Consider the following 25,927-nt stretch of genomic DNA (forward strand, 5'->3'; position numbering starts at 1 on the left):
AGGGCACCCTGCCCTGGCCCAAGGCACCTGTTGAGCACATCTGGATGCTGCTGAACATCTGCTGCTCCTCTGTCCGCCTCCAAGGTGGCTGACTCAGTCTTATTCCCTTACCTCCCAGCTGACCCTCAGTTCCTCCTCCTGGCACGTTCCCTTCCGCCACTGAACCTTTCCCATGGCATCCCTCTTCTGACAGTATTCTGTGGCTCCCAGTTAATGACTTTCTTTGTTTAGACCTTGGCTCAAATGGGGCTTCCTCCAGGTAGCTTCCGCTGACCTCCCTGACTAGGTCAGATCTCCACATCAGAGACACTCCTAGAACTTTGTAGCCCTATTTTATAGCCCTGACTGCATTACATAACTATTCAATTCCCAACTCCTACAGATCAAACACAAAGTTAAATGAATAGCTGAATGACTGCATGAATGCATAATCAATGAATAAGGCAGGACAATATGTATGTTAATCCTGAAAGACTATGGAAATCACAGCTTCTTTCTATTTATTTATTTATTTATTATTTAAAGTTTTTTTTTATTTATTTGATAGAGAGAGACACAGCGAAAGAGGGAACACAAGCAGGGGAAGCGGGAGAGAGAGAAGCAGGCTTCCCACTGAGCAGGGAGCCCGATGAGGGACTGGATCCCAGGACCCTGGGACCATGACCTGAGCCGAAGGCAGACGCTTAACGACTGAGCCACCCAGGTGCCCCTCACAGCTTCTTTTTAAAGTTAATTATAATAATCACTTATTTATAATAACTATCATTTATTATAGTAAACATTGCAAAAATTTCACTTGTTCACTCATTCACTCATTCACTTCATATTAATGAAGCACCCGTTTGGGGGCAGACACAGTTCTCAGCACTGGGATGAGAAAGCAGTATAAGAGCTAGCCATGTGCCCTGCCCTCTAGACTTTGTATTCGGGCGGAAAGCAAATAAAGAGACAAAGGCACGAGGAAGGAAACCAGGCTTTGGGGGTGCCTGAGTGGCTCAGTCATTAGGTGTCTGCCTTCGGCTCAGGTCATGATCCCGGGGTCCTGGGATCGAGCCCCGCATTGGGCTCCCTGCTCAGCGGGGAGCCTGCTTCTCCCTCTCCCTCTGCTGCTCCCCCTGCTTGTGCTCTCTCACTCTCTCTCTGTCAAGTAAATAAATAAAATCTTTAAAAAAAGAAAGAAAGAAAGAAAGAAATCAGGCTTTGGGAAGTGACCCCTTCTCAGAACCCCACGGCTGCAGGCCTTCATAGCTCATCCTGTCCTCTCGGATATCACAATAAGGATGACTCAAGAAATACAGGAAAGCTCCTTGGGAAATCCAGCCAGTGGGCCGGGCCTGAGTCACCTTGAGCTGGCTCCCTAGCACAGGCCAGCTGGGGGAGGGGAGGGTCCTCTGCTGTTGGTACCAAATGCTCAGGAGCGGCAGGCTGGCTGGGCTAGGAGATGATGGAGCTCCTGAGGCCCCAGCTGGAGGTGGATCAGGGCACAGCTGTTGTCTGGTGCCGGGTGTCCTCCAAGGCTAGAGAGCTGCTCTTGGCTCCAAGGCCAGAGAGCTGACACAATGGCCTGACATTCTCCTGCCTCAGCAGCCAGGAGCGGGAAATGAGGGCTGAGCTGGCCAGTCCCTTGTGACAGTGAGTCCTGCAGCCCTTGAAACCTGAGGAGACGGGCTGAGGTCAGAGCTTGCCTCTGCTCCCTCCCTGGGGGTAAACTTTAGGCTTTGAATCTCTGCTGCCCTGAATGTGGGACTCCTTATAGTAGATACAGGGGTGACAGGGTGAGGACTGCTCTAGGGAGGATGGATATGGGGGTGCGGCTGGAGTGGAGGGAGCTGCCTCCTCAGGCTCTGAGTTGATGGAATGATGTGTGGTTCTCCGCCTTTATGGGCTCATGGTAACTTCTGCCAATTCCCTTGTACACTCCCCAAATGTTTATTGGGCTCCTACTGCGTGCCAGACCCACACTGTGCTGGGTGCTTGAATGGGATGTGGTCCCCAGCCTCCCTCAGATTATGTGGGCAATGTTCTCTTCTTTCTAAAGCACTTGTCAGGATCTCAAGCAATCCTCGTTATAGTCCTGTGAATCCCGTGAGAGCATTACTGTTGTTCCCATTTGATGGATGGGCAAGAGAGGCAGAGAGAGGTTAAGTAATTTGCTTAAGGGGAAGCAAGGCAAAACCAGCAACCAGGTCTTATTTATCCCTTTGCTGAGCCCCACCAAGGGGAGTCAGGGAATTGGTACCTTATTTTGATTTGTAATGGCTCACCCTCACCATTAGAATCTGAAAGTAAAACTTGATGAATTAGGGAAGGCTTCATGGAGCCCCTGACCTTGTTTTCCTTACTCTTTCATTTTTAGCATCTTCTTCCTGAACAGAACCAACACCCTGGACAGGCAGGAGGGTAGATCAGAGATCTATTTGAAGGTCTTGCTATTCATCACTAATGTCACACTTGGTGACCATCTTGACCAGTTCTGCTTAGAAGACCTCACTGGCTGGATGCAAACCCAACTTGGTTTGAAGCTGAAACACCTGCTTGGTTACACATACACACATATATCAGAGAATCTCACGTGTCTATGCTTCTGCTTCTGTGCTTCCTCCAGCACCAAAGAGCACCCTGTTCCCTGCACAGACACTCAATAAACCCTAATTGATTAGCTGATTGGGAACAACAAATACATAGTTGAAGTGCCTGGAAATACAATCTCCCAAAGGCTGCCAGCAAGCCAGGGGCTCAGGGGACAGGTGTTTTCAGATCCATGTGCTTGTTCATCCCCAAGGCAAAGTTTAAAGTGAGTGGCTGTGCATTATTTTAGAACAGCGTAAAATTGGAAACATGCAAATACTCAGTGATAGGGGAATAGCTAAGCTATCTGGGTTATATTAAGATTCTGGGAGATCTATAGTTTTTAAAAGTGATGATATGTGGGGCGCCTGGGTGTCGGTTAATCGCTTGCCTTTGGCTTGGTTCATGATCTCAGGGTCCTGGGATCGAGTCCCGTGTTGGGCTCCCTGTTCAGCGGGGAGCCTGCTTCTCCCTCTCTCGCTCCCCCTGCTTGTGTTCCCTCTCTCGCTGTCTCTCTCTCTGTCAAATAAATAAATAAAATCTTAAAAAAAAAAAAAAGTGATGATATCACACAGAGAAATGTGTACCGGGTACCAAAGCAAAAAAGGCAGAATATGAAAAAAATGTAGAAATATACATACATACCTTTAGAAAGATGAGAAGGAAACTTGACTATTTAGTCGCCCTTTGTGTGTGGGGAGCAAGGGTTAAAGTTCATTAAGCAAAGAGAATGGTTGTAGGGTCGAGTCTGTCACATTGTGTGCTGTAATGGGGAGAGTCCCTAGGATTCAGATGACCTAGGAATCCTCATGCTGTCAACTATGGACAATGTGATTCTTTTTTTTTAAGATTTAATTTTTTATTAGAGAGAGCGCGCACAAGCAGGGGGAGTGGGAAAGGGAGAAGCAGGCTTCCTGCTGAGCAGAGAGCCCAACGTATGCCTCGATCCCAGGACCCTGGGATCATGACCTGAGTTGAAGGCAGACACTTGACCCACTGAGCCACCCAGGTGCCCCTGAACAATGTGATCTTGAACAGTTCACTATCCTGATCTTTAGTTTGTTATCTGTCAAGTGGGAATTTTATACTTGCCCTGTCTGTCTCACAGGTAAGGATTTTAAGGCCATTTAGAGTTTTTATTTACCCCCACTTAATATGACATTCTAGATTTCCATGTAGAAGTACTAATGTGTTCAACTATGAGGTACTGACTCACTCCTGGCCCAGAAGCTACAAAATATACAGCATATAAATGTTACTATTTTTCTGAAATCCAAAATGCTTTGCAAAATCCCATGGGTTTTGAATAAGGAATCATGGACCTGTACTAAGCATGTTAGACACATTATTTTATTTAACTTAACCTTCACAATAATCCTATAGAATAGGTTTTATCATTCCCATTTTACAGATGAGAAAACTTGTGTGTCTAGAGATGAAGTAATTGGCCTCCCTATTAAAAACAAGTGGGCCAGTTCAGATCAGAAGCATTCAAAGCCCATGATTTTGGCCACCATGACCATATCAGCAGGAGTCCAGAAACGCTTGCTGGAGTGACATCTGCTTGCATTTGACTTGTGAAACTAACAAAGGAGAATATTTCTCCTCATATCTGACACCGAGTGTATGCCAAGCACTTGTCAAACATTGTCTCATCTGATCTCCACAGCTCTGGAGGTTTCGACACGTATTAGCACCATTTGTAGATGAAGAAACTGAGGCTTAAACAGGTTACATAACACACGTAAGTCAGGGACCTGGGATTCAAACTCAGGTCTAATGATTTCAAAGCCTGGGATGTTGCGTCTTTCATTCGACAATCAGAAAGTTCTCAGGGCAACATGGAGTGTAGAAGGCCACATTCCAGAAAGACCGAGAAAGGGGCTGGTGGCAAAACAGAGTTATGAACGTAAAGCAATCTGGCTCCTTCCATTTCCTGGTCCTTCCCCTTCCCTTCCTCTCCCTTCCCCTCGCCTTCTTCCTTCTGTGCAACAAGGTCATCTCAAGGATGTGAAATGTGAACTAGGATTGGCTGCCAAGTGCCTTCAGCAGAGTCATAGAAAGGAAAAATATATGAAAAATACATCTGATGCACAGATATGTCCATCAGAAGAGGAAAACAAGTTGTTTCTTAGGATGTTCAGGGCCTACACAAAGGCGGAAATGAGGAGATATTCCTGCAAAAGGCGCCATCTGGTCCTGCTGGTCAGCAGGCCTAAGACCCTGGGGAACAGATTGAGTGAAAGTCAGCAAAATCACACCTAATGTCATTGCATTTTCATTTCTAAAGCGATCCAAGGAAGAGGCTTGCTTTTTTGGTATCGAAGAGGTCCAGACAAGGAAAGAGTGTCTCAGGGCGCTGCCTGCGGACAAGCGGGGGAGGTGGTGGGCACTGGATGTCCTTGACTGTCCGCCCCGAGGTGGTTGGCAGACTGTCTAAAGAACTACTGGGGACCCCACTGCAGAAAAGGACAGCTCCGAAATCAGATCAATCCCAGTTGGATTAGAACTGAATCCTGGGGTACATATAAAATTTGAAAGGTCATCTGCTTTTCCGGGTGCCTTACCGTTTATGAGGGAAGGGCTTAGGTTGGGGTGCTCCCAGGTCAGAGCTTCCTCCAGGGTTCAGCAGTCAACCTGAGACTCAAAACCAGTGCAGCGGTGCCAAGCGTGGGCCGTAACAGGCAAGGTCTCCTGGAGGCGGGGTGGGAACTAGGCAGGGGGTACTAGTTCAAGGCATGAGCAGCATCTCGTGAAGTTTAGGAAGGAGGAGGGGCTAAAGATCCGATCGCAGGTGACAGATGTTTTAAAGAAGTCAGGTGTGTAGCGGGAATCCGGATTGTCCACCTGCAGAAGATTCTCACTCCTGCACAGAGCATAGGGGAGGGGTTGGTTACAAGCAACAGAATCAACTGACTAACCAAAAAGGAATTCATTGCAACACTGTGAGGAGCACCTCAAGGAGTTGAAGGAAAGGCCAAAGAACATGCTGAGAAAACAAAAGAAACCCAAATGGTGGAATGTTTTAAACTCCCACCAGTTAGGGTTACCAATTGGCTCCGGTTTGTGCAAGACTTTCCCAGTTTGGGCACAGAAAGTCCCATATCCTAGGAAACCCCTTAGTCCAGGCAAACCAGGATGGCTGGACACCCTATGACCAGGAGCATGGTGGGCCAGAGTTGACCAGTGAAAAATCCCCTAGGGGCAATGCCCAAAATCTTTTATTTTTTTATTTTTTATTTTTAAAGATTTATTGATTTATTTATTTTAGGGAGAGAGAGCGTGCGCAAACAGGGGGAGGGGCAGAGGGAGAGGGAGAGAAAGAATCCCAAGCAGACTCCCCACTGAGCCTGCCGTGGGGCTCGATCTCACGACCCTGAGATCATGACCTGAGCCGAGATCAAGAGTCAGACGCTTCACTGATTGAGCCACTCAGGTGCCCACCCCCCCCCCCACAAAACTTTTAATAACAGGAATGCCTAATATCTAATTTAAAAATGTTTGCTGCACTGAACTAGAAGCTAATGTTCTCTCGGGTTGCTGCAAGCCTTCAACTCAGTTGCTTCTACACTCAGTCTTAGCGGGGAGGCTAGACGGTGTTCCCAGTGAATTAAACTAAACCGACTAAATTTGGACTACATCCACTGAGCTAAATCTCAGAGGGGCTCAGTGTCTCCTCAAAAGTCCTACAGATAATAAGTGGCAGAGCCAAGGTTAGACTTAAGTCTGTCTGATTCCACTCCTGTGTTGGTTCCCCAGCATTGCCCTGCTCTGGGGTGTCCCGATACCGCCAGACCCTGGAGACTCCAAGGTCTGTGGGAGAGATGGCGGCCTGAGCATCCAGGTACCTTCAGGAGGGCCCCTGCAGGCCCATCTCACAAAGGTCAGAGATGGCAAGGTGAGGTAAGGTGAGGTGAGGTGAGGTGTGTGTGTGGGAGAGAGAGAGAGAGAGAGAGAGAGAGAGAGAGAGAGAGAGAGAAGTTTAGCTTGTAGAGCTCTGCAGGATCCAGCCTGGTGCCATGTTTGCCAGGGCAGGAATGCTTATGTAACAGGTAGAGAGATGGGTTGGCAGAAACCAAACAGACCCATCTTTCAGTCATGCTAACCCAATCCATGCCCCAGCCTCTAGGAGGACAGGACACATGCTAAGGGTATAAGGGTATGAGGGACCCCAGGCTCTGCCTACAGTCCTCCCCTGCCTGGTCCTGTCCTTCAGGAGGGGTTCCCCGGGCGGGGGTGGGAGAGTGGGGAACTGGGCCAGGTCCCACAATTCTCCATCCTTAAGAACTCTCTCCATGTTTCTTCCCCGTCCCCTTCCCCCCCACAAGGCTTCAGGGGCCTCCACATTCTGACCCCTGTCCCCATCCTGTACGCCTTAACCCCTTCCTCACCAAGCACCAGCCACAGTGGCCTTTTATCTTTTCCTTGGACTATCTGAACTCATTCCCACCTTTGGGCCTTCATACTAGCAGTCTCCTCTGCATGACGTCTTCCCCATCTTCACAGGCTGACCCTCCTCATTATCCATTTCAGGCTAGGTATCATCTCTTCCCAAAGACCTCTCAGGGCTGCCCAGTCTAAAGCAGCTGCCTGTTCATTTGCCTACCCTTCTCTTTCAATGTATTACAACCTGTTATTCTCTTGTTTATCATCTGTCTCTCCCTGCCTTGGTTTACAAGACATTTCATGATCCAGGCCCGGCTTCCCATGAACTCCATTGTTCACCCCTGGAAGCTAATGCAGACCCTCCGGGACCCTGCTCTCTCTGCGTTCCCAGCCTCAGCACCTGGCTTCCTTTCTCCCTGGAGGCTGCTCTTCACCCCACTTCCCACTTCACCCCCTCTCCTGGCTAGATCAGACATAGAAATAGTTGCCGACCCCTAACTCCAGTTCATTCCTTTTTCCCTCCATCAGCCCATCAGGGTTCTTGGTGCCCCGTAATGCAGGGGAAGGCATCACACGGGGAGGGCAGAGATGAGTCTGCCTTGTTCGCTGCTGTGCCGGGGGCCTGGCGCAGGACCGGGTGCCCAGTAGGCTGGACAGACACATGAAACCCGCCGCATCGACAGCAGGGGAAGAACGGAAGAACGTAGCCGCTGCCCCTGGTGGGCTGTCACACGGAGAGTTTCCAGGGAAACAGCTCCACCCGGAGTTGGCCTGAACGAGAGCTGCTGCGGTGGATGGAGAGCATGCTGCCGGCTGCGAGAGCAGTGGGAGTGTTCCAGAGAGAGCGGCACCGGGGCAGGAGCAGGGGCTTCGGAGAAATGACACGCTGTTCTTTCCAGATTTGTGCAGGACTGAGGGGGAGGTGAGGAATGAGGCCAAACCACAGAGGGTTGTATAAGCCTGCAGGAGGCAGAGAGCTGGATACTAAAGATAATGGGAGATCATTAAAGAGTATGGAGTAGTGGGGGAAATGGTCAGATCTGCATCTAAACTGAAAAACCACAGCAGCTGGATGTGTTTTGGGCTGAAGAGCTCCATTCTCAACTTCAATCCTTGAGTTCTCTCGCAGATTACCCCACACTATACTTCTTCCAGCTCTTGCTCTTGATCAGTACAGGAGGCAAGGGCTTCAGTAGAAATCTCCCCGCCTTAATCCCTATAGGAGGTTGAATGGTGCCCCTCCCACCCCCTAAAAAAGGATTTAGTCACATTCAAACCCCTAGAACCATGTGAATGTGACCTTATTTGGAAAAAGAGTCTTTGCAGATGTATTGAGCTAAGGGTCTTGAGATGAGATCATCCTGGATCACCGAGAGAGGCCCTAGAGCCAATGACAAGTGTCCTTAGAAGAGGCAGGACAGGAGAGGAGCAGGCCCTGTGGCCAGAAACTGGCGTGGGGCCTCCACAAGCCTGGGAAGCCCAAGGCACGCCGATAGCCACCCGAAGGTGGAAGAGGCGAAGAAAGATTCTCCCCTAGAGTCTCCAGAGGGAAAGCCCTGTTGACACCTCAATTTTAGACTTCTGACTTCTGAACCGTGAGAGAATAAGTCTGTGTTGTTTTAAGCCACCCAGTTTATGGTAATCTGTCACAGCAGCCTAGGAAACTAATACAACTCCGTACTCAGACTAAGATTTAGCCTCAGGACCCTTCCCCACGGGTGGACCCTCATAAATCAGAAAGCTTCCTTGCTGTGTGGAAGGTAGAGCTGTGACAGAAGCACAGAGCCAGACCAGCCTCTCCGTGGACCTCCTCTGTAGCGCTTGGCACTGAAAGGACATCTTTGCCCACACGGAGAAATGTATCACCAGAATGAAGCAATGGACAAGTCGGTGGAGCTGGGTCTTGGGCCAAGCTCCAGAGACTCTGAGAGCGAAGCTGGCAAGGCTCTGTGGAGACTAATGGTTTGGCAGAAGGGGGTAGGACAGTGAGTTGCTCAATGGGGGTGAGCACAGATGCGGCAGGGATGGTCATTGTTCAAATAGGATTTGTAGCTTCCGGTTCCCAAAGGGGCCTGTGGGGCTCTGGAACGGTCAGTCTGGTCTTTAGGGTGGGATTACTGGGGCCGACACACTGTCAGGCTTCTTTCATTAAGCGTTTCTTAACGTACCCACCGTGTGCTGGCTTTCTTCTGCACTCTACCCATCTAGGCACAGCCAACATCCACAGTTCCAGACAGCGAGCAGCCAGCCCACCTCTGAAAACACCAGCATTTGACCTGAAGGTCTGCACTGTGTGTGGGGGGGTGGGGGGGTGGCTGGGTGTGTGTGTGTCCTCCCTTCCTCCCTGGGGAATCCTCACCTATCTCTGTAGAAGAGCCAGCTTCCTCTGTTAGAAGTTTCTTTTTGGAGGGCCAGTTAACATTGCAATCACATAATTATCTCTGGGAGTGCCCATTCAGTGTCTTTCTCCCCATCTAGCTATAAGCACCCCCATAACGACACCTGGCTCACTGAGGTGTCCCATAAGAATTTGAATGAGACAGGCCAATTCTCAGGGGCACCTGAGTTTTCGGAAGGAGAAAGATTTCATCTGGTCGTTTCAAACCCTTTGAGAGTGCCAACAGCTAGGGGCTCAGGCTTCATCTTAAGAGAAAGAAATAGAATCAAAGAGGAAAGGCCAAGGGCAAAAATAAAGCCATGTGTGGGAGGGGAAGAAGATGTCAATCCTAAACCCAGGGCTGCCGGAGGCCAAAATGTTACAACCCTCCCTCCATAGGAGGAGTCCTTGTGCCTATTTTTTTTTTTTTAGGTCTTGGCTAAGATGGCATCCTATACCTCCTTCCTCATAACCCAAACTCCCCCACCCCACCCCCTGCTTTCTCCCTCCTAAAGATTAATTTCCCTTTGAATAACATTCAGATGGGCTGGACTCTAATGATGCCCAGAATCTCATCAAAGTAGGAAGGGGCACCTGACTCTTCACAAATTCTCCCCAAAGGGTCATCTTCTTGCCCTGAAACAAAAAAGTGATTTGCAGAGAAATGTGGTAAATCCATGTTGCGGACTGGTTCCCACCAGAGTTCCTCTGTTAAAAAGGCGAGTAACAGTACCCACCTCAAGTGGGAGAACATTTGAGATCGTGCATCACACGCTCAGTGCTGTGCCCAGTTGCAGTCCCAGTCGTCAGTACTAGTCTCGGTGCTGACAGTGGTTAAGAGCCGCAGCTGTTGTTAGAATTACTAAGATAAGTCCCTCTACCTTGCAGTGTGATCAGTTACTCCCTCTCCCTGTACCTGTTTCCCTGCTCACCAAACACAGGGCCTCTAGCCATTCCCAGTTGCACCAGGGGGGTGGGGTGGGGACCAAGCTACCCTTCTGAGATGGGCACCCCAGAAGGAAAGGCAAGGTTATGGTCATTCACTCATTGTTATTAATTAAAGATTAGGCTCTTGTGAAGGCTGGGCAAATGTCAGAAGATGCGGCCAAGGTCCTTGGCATTAGCTCTCCTGGGGCACTTGCCTCAAGGCAGTGTCATCAGAAGGTCCCTTTGGATCGAATGAGGGTGGGCAGAGGAGGTGAAGAAGGAAAGTATCAAGAAAGCAAACTGTACTCTTGAGGACAGACGGAGCTGGCCAGTTAAGAAGGGTCTTGGGTCCCCTCAGACTTCTTGCTCTGAGCCCTACCTCTTGCCTTTCTCTGAAGCTCCATAAGGTAGACCCTGTTTCATGATGCTTGCCTCTTTCTCTAAAAACCTGCTCTAAGGCAATAACCTTATATATTTGTTTATACTAACATGTAAATGGCTGTCAGGGCTTTATGCTTGCTTGTTTTTATAAGGGGAAAAGGTTTCAGTCAACAAAATGAATACCTTCAAGGGAGTGGGGGAGGCAGAGGGCCCTTCCCAATGACTCAGAAAGCACACTGCCTGCTCCATCCAGAAGACCAGTGGCTGTAGCAGCAGAGACCAAGCCATTTGGGTTTAGTTGAACTGACTGAACAATTTCTGAACCCTACGTTCTCTTTCTGGAAGTAGGATAGTAGGCAGGAGCATGGTGGGGGGAGAGGAGGACGAGGGACAGTAGACAGAGCAGAGGCACACAAAGTAGGGAGGGATTATTTCCTCCAAATGCACCTCTCAGGGAATGAAGAGTTGCCAGGGAGGAGTGCAGAGCTGTTTCTTCAAAGCATCACTTTTGATATAATGAAAAGTAAGGGGCTCTGGTGGCTCAGCTCTCTAGAGAATCCTCAGCCTCCTCCCCTGGCCCCTCTTGGCTCGTGAGACACCCCAGGTCATGGTTGGTCTGTTTCTAGAGGAGCTCATCTCCGGAGCCCATGCAGCCAATCTGGATAGCTGCCCAGGCCTCCCCGTTGGCTTTGCAGCCTAGGACCAAAGCAAGATTGTGGACCAGATCAAGCTAGTGGTGAGGAGTGGGGGGTTAGGTGGAGAATTCTGGTTACTGAGATGGTCAGAGCAGAGACGGTGAAAAGGACTGTCAGGGAGTACCACCTGCCCTCCCCACGGGGTGGCTCCACCCAACAGTCCTCTTGGTTTAGGTCAGCAGCATGACACAGTGTGAAGGGCTTGGCCTCCAGCAGCCCCTAGGAAAGGGGCTCCAAAATAGAAGAAACAGAGATGGATCAGAGCCAGTCCTGGAACACAAACACCAGTATATTTGATGTGCACGAATGTGAAAAGGAAGAGACAAAGAGACCGATGGAGACAGAGCAGGCGATGGGCGCACAAACCAGTCACGTGTCCTGAAGAGCTGCTGCAGTTGGGAGACAGTCCCGCCCACTTCGAAGTGGGAGTGCCGGGACCTGCAGCTCCTCCGGGTCTGGGGTGGCCTCAGGGTGGAAGGTACCCTCCCTGCCTTAGCCATAGCTCGGGGGCCGGGCATCTCTCCTTTCTGCACTCCCCATAATGATGTCTGCACGGCCCAGAGCTTCATAAATGCAGGTTCTCAGGAACTGACCCACTCAGCACTGCCTCCCCAAGGAGACCCACGCAGAGAGTGAGGGACTAGGACAAGAGGATTTCATGGGCACTCCCTATGTATTATTGCTGTAGATAAGCACAGGCCATTGTGACTCACTGGCAACAGAGGGGACAGGGCACAAGGGACAGGATGCCTAGCAGACCTCAGAAGCGGTTCAACCATGCAGGGCAGCATATGGCCATCCATAAGTGACTCAGAAATGCTGCCATGTCCAGTGGAGAGAGATCCAGGACACCAGAGGTTCACAGTCAGCAGACTCTTCCTGCCAGCACCCCCAAGGCTTGGCAGAGCTAGGGTGCCCGGGCACTAAGGGATGAGGGCCCTGAAGATACCCAAAGAAGCAAGTGTTGAAGTCTGGGCTACCCCTGGTGAATTCTGAGCCTGCAGACCCTGAGCTCAAGCCCTGTATTGTTGCCTCCCTTTGCTGGGGACTCTGTGCCCTATGAGGGACAGAAAGAGCCATGGGGCACCTGGATGAAGCAGAAAAACAGCACTCTGCATGTATCAGGCAGGCAGGTTCACTGCAGGACCTCCCGTCCTTGGGAGTCTGTAGGGCCCAGAGAAAAGATGGTGCCAGGGAATGCCCATGGGGCAACATCTGGAGTGGCCAGACCTGATGGGCCATAGAGGGGCTTGCTCTGGCTGAGAATCATGGAGGCCATATGCTGGCAGACATCAACAAGCTGACCACAGATTCGGTCATGGGAGGAGAGGTCAAAGGCGGGTGGTGTCGTCTAGGGGCCCACATGAGGGGCCTGGAAGGGGTTGGGGTCCAGAAAACAGATATCACAGAGTTTGAGGACAGGGCCAAGGAAATAATTTCCCAGAGGGGACAGAGAATCCAGACAATATTTTTCCTCTGGAATCCCTTCCACCTGTAGATGGAAACCCGAATCCCTGGAGGCCCCAAAGCCCTGGAATTGGGGCCACAGTAAAATTGAAGGTAGGTCTGGCCCCTGCAGAATGTAGTTCATGCCTGGATTTGAGGAGCCTGGCCAGGACACAGAGGCTGGGAAATGCCCTTCATCCTGTCCTGGCCAGGGTCAACTGCACAAAGCAACCCTGTCAAAGGCAGAGTCTCCTAGCCTTTCTCCCAGTCCTGCGCATCCCCAGCCAATCAGCCCTGGCTCACGTCCTGGCTGGTGCTATCTGCAGTCTAGGTGGAGCAGCACAGCAAGGAAGAGGAGCTTCTCGCCACAGGTGGTATTATCATTTTTTAATGATCTATAAAAAGGGAAAGGCTAATTTCTATCTAAGAGTCCTAGTGTGGTCAAGATGAGACCACGTACCATGGCATAGGCTGCACTCTGAGGAGTGGGGGCAGAGCCAGAAGTGGGCTGGAGTGAGGATTTCACCTGTCCACTGCCAGCAATGGACCCATCACAGAGGAGGGGGGGCAACCAAGATGACAAGGCCCGTGAACATGGCAGGGTCAATACTGTTTAAGGAGTAAGCTCAAAGGGTGAGCCTTGCTTGGGAGGGGTGGGATGGGGGTAGCCCTGAGGGGGTTTTGCTGCAGGGCCTGGGGCTATGGCTGGACCAGCTGATCCCTTCCCACTAAGGATGCTCCAAAGACCCTCCCAAAGCTGAAAGGCTGTTTTCTTTTTCTCTCTCACTCATCCTCCATGGGTCTCCAACACTGGATGCCGGCCCCTCCATCCCCTAGAAAGCTCTATTGACTCTGACTGGCTTGAAAAGAAACCGAATGCTTTCTCCCCTTGCCCCCGCAACTCCACTAAACTGATTTGTCTCTAGGTCCCCACTGTGGATCTGAGGGGGTGCATCTTGGCCTGACTGTGTTGGGGAGGGTATCATCCCATTTCAGCTGGGCCACTATGGGGAGGGGGCACTGCCACAGCCCGCCAGACAGGTGGGGAGGTGTGAAAGGGGGACTTCCCAGTCATCAGACAGCAGACAGAGTGGGGGAAAGGCCGCAAGAGGGTGGGCAGGGTCCGTCTCAGGGTCCATCTCTGGCAGCTGCTGTGTTGGCCAGGGCGTTGGGGAAGGGGGCAGGTGTGGTGACTGACATGGAGAAAGGGGCTGCTAGTGGTAAAGGCCTTGAAAATAAGAGAGAAAAGGGGGAAACGCCACCGAACACACAGGGATTGAAACCTCCAAAAGCCCAAGGTTGGTGGGAATCCAGCACCGGGGGGCCCCCTGAAGGCCAAGGGAGCGGCAGAGCCCTGGGGGAGGGGAGAGGAGCCAGGGGAAGGCCTCCAGCCCTTGCACACCAGCGCTGCCGCCAAGCAGCCTCCCAGCTGCCCAGTCTCTCCTTAGGCTGCAGCTCAGCAGGCCCCCGGGGAGGTATTGGTTGCAAGCAAGCACCTGAATTTTGCCTAATAGAACCAGCCAAAGCCCACCTAAACCAGGTGAGAGGGAGGAAGCCACGCAGCAGCCCAAAGCCTCCTCAGGCCTCGCCTCCCACCTTCTGCCCTGTTCTCAGAGCCCCTTAGCCAGGACAGGGCCTGCTGCTTCCAAAATCACCCGGGGGGGGGGGGCGTCCAGCCGCTGCTTAGCCACAGGCCTCCGACCGCCAGCCTCCGAGCCGAGCAGAGATCCACAGACCCTTCCCAGAGTCCCTCTGCTACCTGCACCCCCGCCCCCCCACACCTGGCCCCGCCCCGGCCCCGCCCCCAGCGGAGGGTGCTGGGGTGAGGGGGGCGTCGCGTATGTGTGGGCCCTAGGGGGCTGAGGCCGGTCCCCGGCCAGGGCTTGTGCTGTTCAGAAGATGTAACCCCACCAGCTTGGTACCTCTGTCCACCGGGTCCATGAGAGAGCCCCGGGCCCCACCCACCAGCCCCATTCAGTCTGTCTTGACGTGGCCGTTGGCCAGGGCCAGGGGGCCACTGGGCTCCCCGGGCTCGGCGTCCTTGTCAAAGCGGAGGCGGAGGGTGTTGCGGATGATGAACTTCTCCATGATGAGGGACCCGCAGAACCAGGGCACGGCGTACTCCAGGGTGATGAGGCCCATGAAGTCAAAGTCGAACTGGGAGTAGTCCCAGGGGCAGGCATTGAACTGGCGCAGGATGAGGCCGGTGGTGAACTCCCATAGGTAGGTCCAGAGCGTGTAGATGAGGCAGCGCAAAAGCAGCGGGCAGCGGCCCCGCAGGCGCAGATACATGCGCTCCACGATGAGGATGGAGGTGCCGTAGATGAAGAGCGCCCACACGCTCGTGACCCCCGGGAACTTCCAGTTAAAGTTCAGCACGAACTCCCAGGCCGCCGTGAACATCACCTCGCAGAAGTAGCCGTGGATGGCATAGAGGTACCAGCGGGACAGCGCCGTCAGGGGCTCGGCGGACGCCATGCTGCCGAGCCGGCTGCTGGGACACAGAGGAGACAGGTGAGGGAGGGGTGAGGGAGGGAGGGAGGGGTGAGGGAGGGAGGGAGGGGGCCCCTCCTCCTGGCCTCCCATGCCCAGCCCAAGTCTCTGCCGGGGCCGGGCTCCAGGGGATTCCAAACCTGCCTCTGCCGCTCTCTTGGGTGACCGGTCCTATTCTTGACCCTATTTCCTGTTCATTACTTTATTCCCTCTTCCTTACCTTAGCCAGGTGGGCATGAGAAAGGAAGGGAAGAAACTTCAAAGTCCCACTGGCTTCCTCTGACCAACTCTACTCAAACGCTACTTGGAAGGAGGGGTCTCCTACACAGCCTAGACTTTTTATGGATTATCTGTGGTCGAATGGAAGAGTTGGCTGTCCTGACCCACCAGTCACCTCCATTTCTAGGCTGCCAGCTGATTTCTCATCAGGCCCATCCACTGGGGTCACCGTCCCTTCCTCCACTTCTTCTCAGACAACTCCACCTCACTCATCTTTCTAAGCAACCTATCACATTTGTCGTGTGTGTGTGTGTGTGTGTGTGTGTTAACATATACTAACATTTACCATGTTAGCCATTTTTAAGTGTATAGTTCAGTGGCATTAAGTACATTCACACTATTGTGCAACTGTCCCCACCGTCCATCTCCAAAACTTTTTCATCATCCCAAACTGAAATTCCATACCCATTAAACACTACCTCCCCACCTCCTCCCCAGCCCATGGCAACCCCCATTCGACTTTCCGTCTCTCTGAATGTGACTACTCTTAGTTACCTCATAAGTGGAATCACACAGTATTTGTCCTTTGGTGACTGGCTTCTTTCACTGAGCACAGTGCCTGCAAGGTTCATTCATGTTGTAGCCTGTGTCAGAATATCCTTCACTTTTTAAGGCTGAATAATATTCATTCCTTTGTGATTGATCCATTTATCTATCTGTATCACATTTGCTTTATCCATCTGTCCATGAATGTTTGTTTCTACCTTTTGGCTATTGTGAACACTGCTGCTATGAACATGGGTGTACAAGTATCTGTTCTAGTCTCTGCTTTCCATTCTTTTGGATTTATATCCAGGAGTAGAACTGTTGGATCACATGGTGATTCCATGTTTGTTTTCCGAGGAACAGCCTTGCTGTTTTCCACAGCAGCCGCACCATTTTACATTCCCACCAGCAAGGCACAAGACTTCCAATTTCTCCACATCCTTGTCAGCACTTGTTATTTTCTGGTTTTTTGATCATGGCCATCCTAATGGGTGTAATGTGGCAGCTCGTTGTGGTCACATTTGTCTTTAACTGCTCCATTAAGCGGGTTTGGGTGTTTGGTTTCAATGTTGAGAGGAAACCAGTGGGCTGACAGAGGAGAGAGCCTTGCTCTCTCCTTCTTATTCCCTTCCCCTCCTCTCCTCTAGCCCCACTGGGCTTTAAGGCCCCAAGCTGCTTCCCTGAAGGCTGGCCTGGCCCACAGACCTCGCTGCTTTTCCTTGCCCTGCATCAGTGACTGTCTGGATGACTCCCTTGGCCCTTTATCCAGCACCACCCTGCTTCCTGTTAGAAGGCACGTGCCCTCTTGATCCACCTCGCTGGCCTGTGTCCTCCCCAAGGGCGGCGCCTCTTTCGCACTCCTCTGTTCTGCAGCCTTAGCACGGGCCTCTCCGGGGCAGGTGCTCTCTAAATGATGCGGGTTTGGGGGGGGGGGGAGGGTTCAGGGCAGCATCAGGAATGGGAAGGCAGAGCATGAAAACACGCATCCCAGTGGACCCCAGGCTGGACACCTCCGTCAGGGTGGGAGAGGGGACAGACATTAACAGGAGGCACCTGCAGTCTGCCCGCCTGTCTGGGAATCCCAGCCTCATCTTTCAGCTGAAGCAGACCTCGCCAAAAAAATACCCGCCCTGGTGCATCGCTTTGTGGTCTTCCAGGCACTTTCGTTCACATTTTTGTCATTGGTTCTTACAAAATTAAGATTCGTGCAAAGAAGCATCATCAAAAAACCAGAAAATAACAAGTGCTGGCAAGGATGTGGAGAAATTGGAAGTTTTGCTCCCATTTTTTCAGAGAGACAGTTGGGGCTCCAAGAGAAGTGGGTTTGCCCCATATCCCAGGGCCGGGGAATGGATAGGCTGAGCCTAGAATCCACATCTCCTGATTTGTACTTCAGCACTCATCCCACTGCCCACTATTGCCCAGCTCCTAGACATGCGTGCCTAGTAGCACTCCTCTCCTCAAAAGCATTCAGTGGCCCCCCATGTCCTAAGGAAACACCACAGCATCCTTGGCCTGGCATTCAGGACTCTCCAGGACCTCACTCCAGCCTACTTTTTCAGCCTTCTCCTCACTAGCTGGCTCTCCTGGTTCTCCCTCCTGCCTCTGCAGATCCTGTCTGTTTCCTGTGCCTCTCCTCTCACCGTCTACAAGTACAAACCCAACTTCCAGGTGACCTTCAGAATCAAATCGTCTTCATCCCCACCGCCACAGCCCTCTTCCTCCCCTGAATAGACAGAGCACTTACTCTGTCTCGCTTTGGTCCAGATGATTTCCTGTTTCATTAAGTTGACAACCTCCAGTCCCCATCCAGACATCTCGCCTGTGTCTGACACCTACGTACCCCACTCCTTCCTGAACACCTCCACCTAAGCGTCCTATAGGCACCTCAAACTCAGTATCTTTTCCCCAAAACTCGTCTTCCTCCTGTGACCCCACCCTGCACCCAGTGAGCAGCCAGAGGCCCTGGGGTCATTTTAGCTTCCTCTGCCGCATCCCCACCCAAACATGACTCCCTGAGAATGAGGACCTTGTCTGTCTGGTTCAGCACTGCATCCCCGGTGCCTAGGACCGTGCCTGGCACACAGCATTCAACTAAAAAAGACCTTTCTTAATCAGTTCATCACTGCTACATAACAGAGCGTTCCCAAACTCAGCGGCTTAAATCAACTCTCATTTATTATTACAGCCTGTGTGTCTGTGGGTTGGCGGATCTTGGCTGGCCTCGATCATGAGACCGCTGGTCGTCTGGGAGCTCTGTCCCATCCTTGGCTGGGGTGGCTCTGATCTACCTGTCTCTCGTCCCTGGCACGCTTTCTCGTGGCTGGGGCAGAGACACACAGACAAGCAGGCCCTACTGCGCCATGCTTTTCAAGACTCTGCTTAAGTCATGCCCAGGAACATCTTACTGGTCCTAGCAAGTCCCATGGCGAAGCTGCCAAGTCAGCCATTATCTCCTGTCCTTTTCTACCACGTAACCCTTTTTGAAATCATCCCTTCTTCTTGACGCCCCTTTCTCATTGCTGCTGCTCTGCTTCAAGCCGTCGCCATCCCTTACCCAGATGCCCCCCGTCGTCGGCAGCTGGTGTCTCCCCGGCCTTTTCCTTTCCAATTCACTCATCACGCGAAGGAAGAGTGTATAGAAACAGCAGTCCTTCTAAAACACAAATCCGATGCTTCCCCCCACGTAAGGCCCCCTAGTGTGTCCTTACCATCCACACAGGAAGGCTCGAACCCCTAGGGACGGCTGGCAAAGCCCTTTGTGAGACACTTCTGCCTCAGATCGTGTGCTCTGGATCTTTGCATTACTGCGTTTGCTACCTGGGGTGCCCTTCCCAATTGCTACTGCCCCCACCACCCCCAGCCCCTGGCCCATGGCCCATAATCCTCCTTGGCTGCCCCGTTTGCCCACCTCTGCTCCCAGTTCACTTCTGTGACAACAGTTCTCACTCTGCACTAGTGGCCACTCGATGAACGTTTAATATGATGGTAAGAGAGGGGAAAAGCAGGATTCAAAACTGAATAATTAATATGGTTTTGATTTTGCAAAAGCATACATACATACAAATGTACAAAAAAATTAGCCACCATCATCTCTGAATGGTGACATCACAAGTGATTTTTATTTCCTTCTTTAAACTTCTCCGTATAATCTAAAATCTTTTTCTAACAAGTTTGTCTAAACTTTTATAAAAATAAAATTGTATCTTAAAGGGGCGCCTGGGTGGCTCAGTCGGTTAAGCGTCTGCCTTCGGCTCAGGGCATGATCCCAGGGTCCTGGGATTGAGCCCCGCATTGGGCTCCCTGCTCAGCAGGAAGCCTGCTTCTCCCTCTCCCACTCCCCCAGTTTGTGTTCCCTCTCTCGCTGTGTCTCTCTCTGTCAAATAAATAAATAAAATCTTAAAAAAAAAAAAGAAATCTTTAAAAAAAATTGTACCTTAAAAACATTTGTTGTATGACTGTGTGTTAATCATCTTTGTGTGCTATATATAGAAGATGCTCAACAAATTCACCAGACAAAGGAAGCTAAGGAAACCTGATGTCCTATAAAGTTCATGCAGGTCCTTCCCTCCTGAGCCATCACCAACAACAAACCATGATTCATGGGTTTGAATAGCATGAAGTGGTTAAACTCAGGGCCTCCGGGTCCTAACTTCCTGGTCTCCCCCCTTGCCTTTTCCTTTCCGGTTTCCTGGTACCCTTCACCTGTAGGATGTAGGGTATGTTACCTGACCTTTCTGTGCCTCACTTTTCCTATAGGTGAAGTGAGAATAATAAGAATAAGTACTTCTGGGGGTTACTGTAAGGATGAATGAGGTAACAGATAGACACCACTAAGATGACAGCAAATGCTGAAGAGAGGATGACTGCATTTCCCGCACAGAGCCCAGGCTTCCTGGTCAGCCTCTCCCACTTCGAGCACCACCTCCTCCCTGAGGCTGCGTCATTCTGCCCCTGCTCTCACTAGCAGCCTTCCTTACTGAGCAGGTCAGGTCTTCACCTCCACACAGAGCACAACCCAGCAGCCAAGCAAACCCGTGAAACCAATAACTGCACATACACCCCATGGGAGAACAAAGACTGAGCTGAGGAGAGGCAAGGCGAGATCCCCGTTCATCCTATGCAGCGGCCTGACAGAACTAGTGGACTCCTCGGGTCAGCCCCCACCTTAATGCTGACTTTAAAACCCTGCCCTCCTTGCCTCGTGGGCTCATCTCTAGACATGGCCGAGGATGGTTTCCCAGTCAGTAACAACTCAGGGGCTCCAGTCAGCCCCCTGGAGCAGGTGACTTGGAAGAGCTGGACTTCCAAACCCTATGAACAGAAGCAAGATGGAAGGAGCCGCTGTTAAAGGGTGAAGGAGGGCAAGCTGTGGAACAGAAGAGAAGATGGGGGAGAAAGAACAGGGTGAGCCCAAGGACAGGATTCCATTTCTGGAATCTTCCATCCCTGGAAGAACAGGGGTAGGCAGAGGGGAAGCATACCTAGGCAAAGTCAGGCCCACGTCCGAGGGGTTGTGCCAGGAGAACACGCCTACTCCGCACGAGACAAACAGGGGAAGCTGGAAGTCCTGACTGGGGCAGGGAGATGGGAGCGAAGACAGAGAAAAGGGACATGAGACCGTGTCAAGAGCCAGGACGGCCACTCACACTGTGGTGGTATAGACACTCAAGAGAGGCCGCACTGGCTTGGCTGGATTTTCACAAAACTCTGCTCCCTGAACCCATTGCTCACACTCACAGGAGTGTGTAAACTCTGAGTTGGGATAAGCTCCCCCACCCTCCCCTGGCCCAGCCAGGCCTCCCCCCACCTGAACCCTTTGCTCCAGACCCTCCCAGTACCTCCTTGCTCCGCACTGGGATCAAAGCCCTGCGAAGGCCTGCATCAGGAAGAACCAGCAGCTCACTGGACGTCGGCCTCTTTCTCCTGCTGACAAACGCAACCATCCTGAGGACCATGACACAGAGAGAGGACAGCCGGGGAAAGAAAACTCAAGGTGAAGTAAAGAGGAGAGCATGGGCAAGGATGAAAACAGGAGAAAAGAATTTGGAGAGCTGGGGACGGTTTCACAAGCAGGATACCGGGGAACAACACTCAAGTACAAGAGCCCTCATACTTGTTGATAAAAGGGCCTGCGAACACGGAGTTCCAGCAAAGGTGACTTGTCAGAGCAGGGCACTGCCGCTCCAAGGGGACGGATGACAGGTGATTGGCGGGGAGGGAGGGGGGTTTCTGAGTCTTGCTCCCTAAGAGGATCTCACCAGCTCCTGGAACCTGCTGAGCTATTCCTTAGGCAGAGAGCAGAGCAAGTGGAGAGGGACGAAGAGAACGCCATAAAAGTCCACGACAGGCTGGAGGCAAAACCAGATGATTGCCTTTGGTACTACCCCAAACTCCCATCTTGTCCCAGGAAGCTAAGGTGCCGCAACACAATGACTCTGGGAACTTCTGTCCAGAGGAGCGTCTTGCTAAAAAATCGGGATTCCCCTTCTCTGCAACTAGACAAGGCAGGCCTGCCTTCTTCTTTCACCTCAGTTACTTCCCCATTCCCAGGCACTAAAATTGCTTCAGTTCCATGCTCTGAGGAGCTGCACAGCCCCCTAGGGGGCCCCTGAGGGCAAGGCAGTGGGGGGACTCTGAGTCCAGTCTCCTGGCAGGCTCTGTACTGGGGGTGAGTGGAATCAAAGAGGGGTGTGGGCAGTTGCCCTAACATCTGGGTGAAAGATGCAAGGTCTGAAACTGTCCTGAGCGTCCTCGGTGGTTGTCGGGTTGGGGGCGGGGTGGGGTTGGGAGGAGCACATGGGCTTGCTTCAGGGCCAGAAGGGAAGCAAGTGGAGCTCAGTACCTGTGGTCACTGGCTAGCCCAGATGCCACAGAGTTCCACCCATTCTTGCTATGGGCATCTCCCAGGAAAGTCCCCAGGGATGGTCCTCCCTCCACCTCCCAAGTCACAGGAATAATCGGGCACTCTTCCCAGCGCTTACCATGTATTAACTCAGATAATACTCAGGCCTATTTTATAGACAGGGCAGCTGAGGAAGAGAGAGGCTAAGTAATTACAGCTAGAAAAGGCAGAGCTGGGATTCAAAACCAGCAAGTCTGGCTCCAGAGCCTTCTCAGCACCCTGTGCTGCCCTTGAAGCTGACTACAGCCTCCTCTGTGGGCACCACCTTTTTCTGAGTTTCTGCTTCTAGAAGGCTAGTATGGTATATGGAGAGACAACAGGAAGAAAGAAGGACATGAGCTTCTAGATAGGTCATCAGGGAAGCTCAGAACTGGTGTCAGAGCTATTGAAGGCTCTCAGCCTATTCTGAGAGGTCAAGTTCTTTCTAAGGCTGAGTTCTGGCAAGACCCACACAGTGGTCCTCCAGGGCCATAGCTGACCCTCATAGGACCACGGTGGCAACCACCACTGAGGGCCTCAAGGTAGGTGCCATTCAAAGACCTTTCACCAGGACACACGTTACCCAGACCCTTCCTGACCGCCAGCCTGCCCCAATGTGGCTGGGAATCTCAGAAGGCCCAGCCCTGCCACGCACATGCTAGCCAAGAGCAGAGACCAGCATCACACTGCCCAGAGAGGCCCGGCACCTGGAGCATCAGCAGGCTGGAGAGGATTTCAGAAGGCCTCCAATGCTAAGGAAATCCCAGCTGGAAGGCACAGGGGGGCAAGCGGGCCTGGGGAACAGAGTCAGCTTGGCACAGAGGTTCACCAGGGCTCAGGCCAGGAAGGGCACCCGGCGGCAGGTGGGGCCCTCAGGCTGGGCATCCTGTGTGTTGCCCCCCCTGCTCCCCCCCACCGCAAGCTGCCTCTCTATTGTTATTCAGATTTCAGCTCAACCAGTCACCCCTGAGACCTTCTCCAAGTCTCCAATCCAAAATAGCCTCCCTGTCACTGACATCATCCAGTTTCGGTCCTCACAGCACTTTCACTTTCTGGTATTTTGCTCCTTGTCTGTTGTCTACCTCCCCCAACTAGAATGAATGTTCCAGGAGGTCAGGGCCTCTGTCTCTTTCAGTGCTGGGTGCCCAGTGCGTAGAACAGTGCCTGGCAATAAGACCTACTAATACCTGGGGCATGAATGAATGAATGAATGAATGAGAGCATGAATGGGCCCACACAGGGCAGGTATAAACACTGATGAGAGCACATATAAACAACTAGCTGCCTCAGCCTTTCTCTATTCTCTTTTCTTGGGAAATATGGTCTTTTTAAAATTTCAATTCTAACATTTTTGAAGATCTTTATTATTTTTCCTGATTATAAAAGTAACATGTGCTCACACCTAAAATTTAAACATCACAGAAAAGAATGACCTGGAGAGCAAAAGTCCCCCATCACCCCACCTCTTAGAAAAAGTCACTGTTAACATGTGTTGTGTATTCATCCAGATTACATTCAGTTTCACAAGAAGCAAATCCATGCATCATATAAAGAAAAGGAATTCCTAATCCCACCAGGCTAGCAGCCACCATCATTTCTCTCTGGCCATATTTCTCACGTGTTTATTTTACAAGTTACCTTAATGTACTTATCCTGTAACCTGACATTTTCACTTAGTATATCATACTCATTTTTCCAAATTGTTATATTGCCTATGTTCTCACTATTACAATGGCGGTGTGATATTCCACCAGGTGGAAAACTATAATTTCCTTAACCTAGCTGTTCAACAAAAAGAGAGCAACTGTTTCCCATTTCCACTATTACCATGACACCACGAGAAACATCTTTTTTATGCCTCTAACAAAAGAATTCAGCTCTTTTCTTCTCTGGGACTATTTCCTAAAGAAAGATTTCTTAATGAATAATTCCAGGAGTGGGGTCACTGGACCAGAGGGTACAATAGTCCTAAAGCCGATGGTGGAGACTGCCCTGGGGAATTCTGCATGATGTGGGAGCTGGTCTCTGGTCTGAGTCCCCGGGTACCCGCCATGGTCTCTGTGGCCATCTCTGCACCCCCACCCCACCCCCGCAGTTCAGGTGCACACCTCCCGGGCTACAAATCACCCCAACGACGCACTACTTGAAAGGCCCTCCAACCACAGACTGATTTTGCAAGCCCAGGCTGAGGGAAACATAGATGCTAGCCCTGAGTGTTAAACTGTCAACCAGCAAGTTCTACCTAAAGCTGAGAATTACCTAGGTGCCCTTCTCCTTCCCTGCAAGCTCCTGCCTGGAATCTAAGGCTCTGGGTCCCCAGGGGCCAGCCCGGCAGCTCCCAAACAGCTTGTCCTTTCGCGAGTGCGAAAGCACCAGCTCTCCTTCCTTGTCTTCCAGGTGAGTGTTCTGCTGGCTGGTCCCTGACCCACAGTGGGACTGTCTGCCTTATGCAGACAACAGCCTTCAGGCTAGACAGACCTCTGGGGCTTGGGAAAGCAGCCAATCATCATGTTTTAAAGCACCATTAAGGAAAAGCCAGAGGCCAAGGCTGGAAAGAAAGGCCATATGAGGACAGGTGAGACTCCAGGGTCAGAGGTGGGGGGGAGGCATTCTACCCACAGCTCGTCTAGCCTTAGGAGGAGCCCCTCCACAAGCCAAAAGCAGCAGAAGACTTGCTCCTCTTGACCCCCTGGTGGCCACCTCCATAGCAGCTAAGGCACCGCAAATCCCACTCCTGCCAGTGCCCTGGATGCTCTCCCCAAGGCCACGTGAACCGCTCATGGCTCTGGGCAAAGTCTGGAATCCCAGATGAGATACAGTTCTCAATGCACAGAGGTAAAGCCTGAGGCCCAAAGCATCCACGAGCCTACAGATAAGAAAGGGAATGTGGGAAGATGTCATCTCCCGTGCGCTGGGTGTCTGATATCACTCATTCAGCCCAGCTGGGTCGGGCACATATTTCAGAGGCCATGTGGCTCTAAGATGGCTCCAGCATGCGGAATGACCTGAACCTGCCGGGCACTCCCCTCCTACCCCGGAACTACAGCCCTCTGACAGGCCCTCGGACAGAACACAGGCTCAGAACTGGAACCTCCAAACCTGGGTCTGTGCCCCTGCGGCAGGGAGGGCTGGTGATCCCTGCGGAGCCTGTCACGTACTCACTTATCAGACCTCTGAGTGCACGGCTCAGAACAGACATCAGGATCGCTGTGCAGGAGTGTCCCGGGTTAACCTTTGTCCTGGTGCCTGGCTGGGCCTCAGTGCCATTCTCAGCAGTGGGGGCAAGCATCAGCCCCAGGGCTCAGCTGATCCTTGGCTGGTGGGCCGGAGGCTTCCATGTGTCCCTGGGAATAAAAAAGGAGGCGTTCATTACCTTCCGCTGCCCACCAGGCCAGGGGGAGACGGAGCCTCAAGGCAAACACTACAATTGCCCAGGCTCCGGGCTCAGCACCAGGCAGGCATCCCACCCAGGCCACTGAGGCCCTCTCTTGGACCCTACACCTCCTCTGTGCAGTCCTGCTTGCTCAGGTCTTGTTAATCCGGCAATGACAGCCTGGGATGCGTCCCAGGCAATTCACACATGGGGCTAGGACTTAGGGCTTCTTGCACCGAGAGTAAATGTTGTGCACATTTGTAAATCTGAGAGGGGGTATAATTTTAGACTCCAATGCCTTTCTCATTTAGCTTCAAATTACACTCTCACCTTCGCCCTGCAGTAGCTACATCTGCTCTCAAGCGCGGTCAAGAACCTCACAGAAGGCACATAACGTAGGAAATGTGTCATAGCATTTGGGGAGTCGAGCACAGCTACACACAGAAAAACAAGCACACCAACAAAATGTGTGCGAGACCCTCTCCCCACAATCCCACCACCCTAATATTTATTTCACTCTATTTTATCACTACTCTTGTTAAGGCCCTTCCTGTTAACATCAATAACCGACCACAAGCTGATATAAATCTGACTTTATGATGCCCCTCGCCACATACACATTTTTAATATAT

At 51.7% G+C, this 25,927-nt stretch overlaps 1 protein-coding gene across 13 annotated transcripts in view; it reads right to left on the reverse strand.

The window, feature by feature from the left end:
- Positions 1-11,602: 11,602 nt before the first annotated feature.
- The window catches only part of TMEM229B (transmembrane protein 229B), a 38,613-nt gene continuing 24,288 nt past the window's right edge, over positions 11,603-25,927 (reverse strand). For 7 of the 13 annotated variants that reach the window (XM_036071175.2, XM_036071169.2, XM_036071168.2 and 4 more), the window contains 2 exons: positions 25,081-25,266; positions 11,603-15,271 (listed from right to left, as the gene is read on the reverse strand). In XM_036071175.2, the coding sequence (XP_035927068.1) occupies positions 14,755-15,271; positions 25,081-25,211 (648 nt within the window). In that variant the 5' untranslated portion in view covers positions 25,212-25,266 and the 3' untranslated portion in view covers positions 11,603-14,754. Of the gene's footprint in view, positions 15,275-18,927; positions 20,353-20,522; positions 20,613-20,879; positions 20,968-25,080; positions 25,267-25,927 lie in introns of those variants that run through there. The other 6 variants (XM_078053827.1, XM_078053828.1, XM_078053829.1 and 3 more) reach the window with 6 other exon arrangements.

This window comes from Halichoerus grypus, chromosome 8, assembly GCF_964656455.1.
Source record: "Halichoerus grypus chromosome 8, mHalGry1.hap1.1, whole genome shotgun sequence".
Taxonomy (NCBI): domain Eukaryota; kingdom Metazoa; phylum Chordata; class Mammalia; order Carnivora; family Phocidae; genus Halichoerus; species Halichoerus grypus.